Source organism: Salminus brasiliensis, chromosome 23, assembly GCF_030463535.1.
Source record: "Salminus brasiliensis chromosome 23, fSalBra1.hap2, whole genome shotgun sequence".
NCBI lineage: Eukaryota > Metazoa > Chordata > Actinopteri > Characiformes > Bryconidae > Salminus > Salminus brasiliensis.
Window position 1 is genome coordinate 9,638,070 of NC_132900.1, and position 6,630 is coordinate 9,644,699.

A 6,630-nucleotide genomic window follows, 5' to 3' on the forward strand; every position below is an offset into this window, starting at 1 on the left:
GGACCAAACTTTTTATTTTTATTAGGGTATATGTGACTTGTATAAAACGTTAACCTTGACCTAAATGTTACCTACTAGCTAAAACCTAAACTTACCTTTAGCTAAAACCTAAACTTACATACTTACAAACCTACTACACCTTAACTTAAACATAAACTTAACCTACTACACCTTAACGTAAACCTAAATGTAATCTACTACACCTTAACTTAAACATAAACTTAACCCACTACATCTTAACTTAAACCTAAACTTAACCTACTACACCTTAATGTAACCCTAAACCTAACCTACTCTGCCTCAACTTAAACCTAAATGTAACCTACTACACCTTAACTTAAACATAAAGGATAAAGGATAAAGGTGCACGTATTCGTCACTGTACAGTGTGGACTGTACAGCGAAATGTGTCCTCCGCATTTAACCCATCTGGTAGTGAACACACACTCACACACACACACGTGTTAGGGGCAGTGAGTACACACACACACCCAGAGCGGTGGGCAGCCAACTCCAGCGCCCGGGGAGCAGAGAGGGTAAAGGGCCTTGCTCAAGGGCCCAACAGTGGCAGCTTGCCGAGCCCGGGAATCGAACCCACAACCCTGTTATCGATATCCCGGCGCTCTAACCGCTGAGCCACCACTGCCCCTCTAAACTTAACCTACTACATGTTAATGTAAACCTAAACATAACCTACTCTGCCTCAAATTAAACTTAAACGTAACCTACTAAACCTTAACCTAAACATAAACTTAACCTACTATACCTTAATTTAAACATAAACTTAATGTACTACATCTTAACTTACACCTAAACCTAACCTACTGTACCTCAACATAGACCTAAATGTAATTTAGTATACCTCAACCTAGACCTAAACCTAACCTACTACACCTTAACTTAAACCTAAACTTCAATTATTACACCTAAACTTAATTCTAACCTTAACCATAACCCAAACCGAATCTAATCCTTACCCTAACCATAACCCTAAAAATAACCATACTGAAAATACTGTTTCTGCAGGTGTTTCCATCTATGAATCCCATTTGAGTCCCAGTTGTACTGTATAATAATTGTAATAGTGCGGGTTCCTAGTACGGGACCTCTTCTCCTGCACTGTTTAGTGGTTTTGTGATCACCACCTTCAACTCAGAGCTTGTTAATTAGCTGATTAACTAGATCAGGTGTTTTGGTAGCAAGGTAAACACTAAATGTGCAGGACAGAGAGTCCTCCAGGACCACTGCTGGGAACAAAAAGGGTTCTATAAAGGGCTGAAAAAAGGTTCTTGTAACTATAGTGGAACATTTCTTGATGCTATATACAACCAAACATTTCCCAATAAGAACCATACACAAGAGGTTTTTCTTGTGCATGAATATTCTTGACATTTTTCGAGCATCATTTGCTTTATGCTTTTCAAATTGTTCATTGAGGTAAGTAAGTTGAGGTAAGTAGGTAAGTATCTGAATGCATTCATTAGAATGAGTGTCCACAAACATTTGGACATACAGTGTATATGTCTTGCAGTTATTTCATATTTCACATAAAATATGAATAATTCATGATTTATAATCATTCACATCAGTGAATGTTCATATTTGTGTTTTGTATTTTCCAAGTGAGCAGCATAATTATCATAAACTGATCTGAGTTCAGTTGTTGTGAAGTATAAAGTATAAGATCCTTGAGGAACTTTTGGAGGTTCTTCAATTTGAAACTGTGGAGGAACCTCTTTGAGTCATTTGAGGAACCTTTAAGAAAAAGGTTCCACAAGGCACCTGAGAAGGTTCCTCCAAAGTTTTACTCAAAAGAGCCTCCAAAAGTTCCTCAAGGACTCTTATACTTTTAACATTGTACATTAAGCAATGTTAAAATACCTTAAAACACAGCTCAGCCAATCAGATTTTAAAACTGAACTATTCGTTTTAACACTAGCTGTTTTAAGACTAATTCTGCATATTATTGAGGAATGTAGAAGACACTCTTGGATTACCTATGAATCGTAAAAAAAATCATGAACCGCCCCCAGCCCCCCCACTACCCAGCCACTCTAACCAGTCACTTCAACCCTTCATATATTTTCATGCAAAACGAAAGTATCAAACGTCTTTCACTAGTTTGAAAGGGTGTGTATCAGGCATCACGTGTCACAGCTTATATCTTTATAAGAGGGCAAGCCTTAAATAGCGAGCAGACTCCTGCAACCCAGCAGATACTTTGGCTAAGCTTTCTAATGCCCTATACTGACTCTGGTAAGTAGTCTTTATCTGAATCTGAATCTGTGTGCACAGTTATGGGGGATATTTTTTATGTTTATATGTTTATAATATAGCACATTAATTGTGTTTTAGTTTTTTGCTGATGAAGTATATGAAAATATTAGATTTTTTACATTGATTTACATAGATTTGTACTTTTTGTGTGAATATGTAATTAAAGAAGATGGTATTTCTTGAAATAATGCAATTTTAATATTAATATTAATAAATAGTTTATTAATAAATAACAAGTCCTAATCAATGATAGCATGGAGACTGTCAACAAGTGCATCATGTTCTAACAGAGCATTAGTTGTGCTGCGGTTTAATCAAGCAGAGATGTATAGTTGTCTTGTCACTTTCAAACTTGCTTTTCAAAGAGGACTTCTGTTCACTCATTGTGTGTCGATTTGTTCAAGGGTCAAGGTTGTGGACATAAAGGAGATAATCTTTATGGGCATGTCTAAAAAGAGATTGGGCACATACCATCCACTTCTAAGACATTTCTGTGTTTTCCAACAGAAACACATCGACACATCAATAGCCATGCGATACAGTTTGCTCTTGTTCCTCGTGGTTCTGGGGTTCTTTTCCCTCACCTTCGCACAAGGTAATTCATACACACCCTTTTATCTAATACAGCGCTGCCTCTGCTGCCCAAAGTGCAGTCTTTTGAATTTAGCCCAACAGAAAGTTACTTCAACCCCTCTCAGTCAATGGGAGACTTTTTTACTTTACTTTAACTAACTAATTCAATTCCATATGTTTAATTGTAAGTTGTATTTTAAACTGTTTTCGCAACAAAATGTGGTGTAAAGTAAATAAAAACATTAAAAAAATGTAAAAATGAAAATAACCTTTATTACATAAACATTGCTTTGTTTTTGTGATATGGGAGCTTTAAAAGCCAGTTAATGGATCCATGATTTGGTCCTCCTAGACAAAACATTTAAGCACTCTTGACTTAATGACTTATCCATCTTCTATGCATTTCTACAACCCATCAAACATACCCTACTAAAAAGAAAGGTTCTACACAGGGTTTTTTTTATCTTTAGCATTGCTAAAGAATAACCACTATGTAAAAAAAGGTGTATGTGAAGAACCTTTTAAAGGTTTAACGAAGTGTTCTCAACGAACGCTCAACTCTTATAGCACCATATTAGAGTATAGCCCAGCTAAATTTCTTATACAACAACAAATATTTGTGATAGAACTGCCTTACGAAAGTTCATACAGATGCTATCAAAGAGAAATGGGGACGCGCAACAGTGAGGAAAGTTAGTGTTATCAATAGCTAGGCGGTTTTGTAAGATGTACATTTTTTCTTAAGCAAAGTTTGTCAAAACACTTATTAACATTATCGTCGTCAACAGCTGGGGTTGCCGTATACAGCACAAACAGATGTGCAGCTAATTTAGTCAGTAGATCTTGAGAGTGTTTGTAAATCAAGCATTCCATCACACAGTGATTAAACACACCTGTTGCGGCCGAGGCTTCAAAACTACAAGAGCTTCACTTCCTTATCTTTTTGAAAGCAGCAGATATCCTAAAAACTGTGGGTTTGATGTATTCTAAACTTAAACTTAAAAGGTTATCGGCTAGCTTAAGTGGAAGAGTTTTGTTTGCTCCTGATTGCTGAGTTGTATCAAAGGTGTTCTGTACTGTTGTATAGGGCTACTCAAACGGAGCTATTGAAGTATGCATGCTATACCAGATCTTAGATCTTATGGGGGTCTTAAAGGACTCCCGGAAACAAAGTACAAAACTACTTAGGTTGAACCATTAAGGAAACATCTACTGTACCTTTAGTTATGGGTTTAGTTTAGTTTAGTTTGTGTACTTTGTGTATTTTTACACTGTTTGTATCTTGGCGAGCGAAAGTTTACAGTATTGATATATGCACAAACATAATCAACAGAATTATTTTATTGTCCTTTTTTGGGTTGTCACTAAACTGGCTCACATGCTTTAGTTTCTGAAAGTGCTGAAAGTATGTCTTTTGCTTTTTTTTCATAGGTTCGTATGAGGACTGCTGCTTGCGCTACGTAACCAGCGTGAGTCAACACAGGATTAAAAATGTGGTCAGCTACAGACAACAGGTGCTGGATGGGAGCTGTAACATCCGAGCCATTGTGTGAGTATAGTATGTTAGTAAATCAACACAGAGGCAAACCAAAAGGCACAGAGACTCAATTTAATGCATCATGAAATCTTAAAAAGCACCAATTTTATGTCGGAAAATAGTGGCAAATTTAATTCTGGTCAAAAAAGGAGCACATACGCTATTATTAAATGAATACTGTTAATCAGTACATTCATGAAGTTCAGCAGATGCTCTTATCCAGAGCGACTTTCAAGGTGCTTTTTTGACCACTGTGGGCATTCTTAAACCCTACATCAGTCCAAATACATTGAGAGTTACCTCTGTTATGCTCTGGTCTTGCTCTGTAAGAAGATTGTACGGAATAATGCTGGAAATACTGAAGATGTAATAATCTTTATTTTCTCTCCTCAGGTTCAAGATGAAGAAAGGCCGAGTTTTCTGTGCTAACCCCAAGGATAAATGGGTGAAGTTACTAATTGAGAGGATTGACAAGCTTTCGAGGCAGGGTTAGAGAATATGAGAAAGGTAACAGGATAGGCTATATATTTCATTGTCTCATAATACACTCTTAAAAATACAGGGAATGTGAGGATTCTCACATCAAAAGTACTTTAAGGGACCTTTCTGCTATGGAGGTGGTTTTCAAATGCAGACCCACAGCTTTGCCCTTTTAGCACCATTACTCTTAATCTAGTACTAACCAATTTAGGCCAAACTAATACCATATTTCTCCATTTGTTTACAGGGTTCAGGGGCTAAATGTTTGGACCTTAAACCTGAGAGGATGCCAGCACTCTCTGATGTTGCTGTGGTTCCACCCACTGTCTGACTCAGCTTTGGCGTACTGGCTACCCAGCATGCATTTCAGCCAGGTGTAAACTGACTTTATTGTTTAGCACTTCCTGCATTTGGTCCACACCATAAGCTGCTAATACCACCCCTCATGTTTCCTACATAATACTTTTGTCCACTGCCTGCAGCCCGAGGGAAAAGTGGCCTAATCCGATGCACATGTGAGAGTAAGAAGGACTGTGTGTGTAAGCTATTGAGTGATAAGGAATGCATTTTATAGCTAGCAGCTTTGCGGTAGCTGATAACACTATAATCCAAACGTGGGTGGAACTGTTTTGCAATCAGATCAAATATTTTTCACCTATTTCCTTATGAGATTACCTGTAACGACAGTGTGTGTTTCACTGAGAGTAACCTTTGAGCTTGCATGTACTGTGTATATTGTCTCCTTCTTGATGTTCACTTCACACAACTCAGTGATTGTAAATGTCACTTTAGTAAAGCTGAATGGTTTCTGTCATTTAGCAAATTGTTATTTTGATGTACACTTCTAAAAATAAAGGTGCAACAAAGGGTTTTTTGAGCAATGCCACAGAAGAACCACTTTTGATACCATAAAAAGCATTGAGCCTCAATTACCAAAATCGTTTGAAGAATTTTCTTAAATTTGTCCTAACAAAAAGTCTATGCCAGATTCACTCTGTTTTAAACTGCAGATGTGTTCGTAGTTCTTCTATGGCATTGCTTCAATAACCTTTTGCCGCTCCTGTTGTTTTGTAAATGACAAATTGTCACTCATTTGAAACACTTGTAACTTTGTGCACATAACTTGCTTGGTTTGGTGGACTGATTTTGAGGTTCTTCAGGCTGTAAAAGCAAATGGTGGTGAACTTGTGTCAGTTTCTGGAGATTTTAACTTTCACTTTCAGCAGTCCAACTATTGTAAATGTCACTATATTCACTTTATTGCAACAATAAGCTTGTAAATGTTTAACTATTGCAGATCTGAGTCACTTGGAATTTGTTATGGGTGTTTCCTTTCTCGTTTTAATTACTACTTTTTAGATAAAGTATTTTTGTATGACTAGTCAATATTTGTATTTACACATTACTAATAAAAGATGATGAGTGTTCTCTTACAATGAAGATGTCTGAGTAAATAGGATCATAGGACACAGTTCTCAACACAGAGAATAGGTGGCGAATGTTCGTTATTAATGTTATGTGGACAAAGAATTTCACTTCTGTGAGACTCTATAATACATTACTGACAAATCAATATAATATATAATAATAAATTATATATTCAAAATATATCACTTTTTATTAATTATATAAAATTTATAAATTTATATGAATCTATGAATCAGAATTATTCTACAGTTCTACAGTTATTCGAATAATTATGTTAAAATGTGTGACTAAGATGGAAATCAGTATGTGATTTTGTATTTTATGTGATGATTGCA

General features: G+C 36.3%; 1 protein-coding gene across 1 annotated transcript; it reads left to right on the forward strand.

The window, feature by feature from the left end:
* Positions 1-2,176: 2,176 nt before the first annotated feature.
* ccl25a (chemokine (C-C motif) ligand 25a) lies at positions 2,177-6,303 on the forward strand. The gene is made up of 5 exons (XM_072668868.1): positions 2,177-2,256; positions 2,785-2,872; positions 4,282-4,399; positions 4,781-4,894; positions 5,115-6,303. The coding sequence occupies exons 2-4, from the start codon at positions 2,809-2,811 to the stop codon at positions 4,878-4,880; spliced, it is 282 nt and encodes a 93-aa protein (XP_072524969.1). The 5' UTR covers positions 2,177-2,256; positions 2,785-2,808; the 3' UTR covers positions 4,881-4,894; positions 5,115-6,303.
* Positions 6,304-6,630: the final 327 nt, after the last annotated feature.

Bases quoted from the DNA above. Each gene is read 5' to 3' on its own strand.
- ccl25a (XM_072668868.1), top strand. From the start codon at position 2,809: ATGCGATACAGTTTGCTCTTGTTCCTCGTGGTTCTGGGGTTCTTTTCC. The intron at 2,873-4,281 runs GTAATTCATACA...TTTTTTTCATAG, and splicing joins TTCCCTCACCTTCGCACAAG to GTTCGTATGAGGACTGCTGC. The intron at 4,400-4,780 runs GTGAGTATAGTA...TTCTCTCCTCAG, and splicing joins TGTAACATCCGAGCCATTGT to GTTCAAGATGAAGAAAGGCC.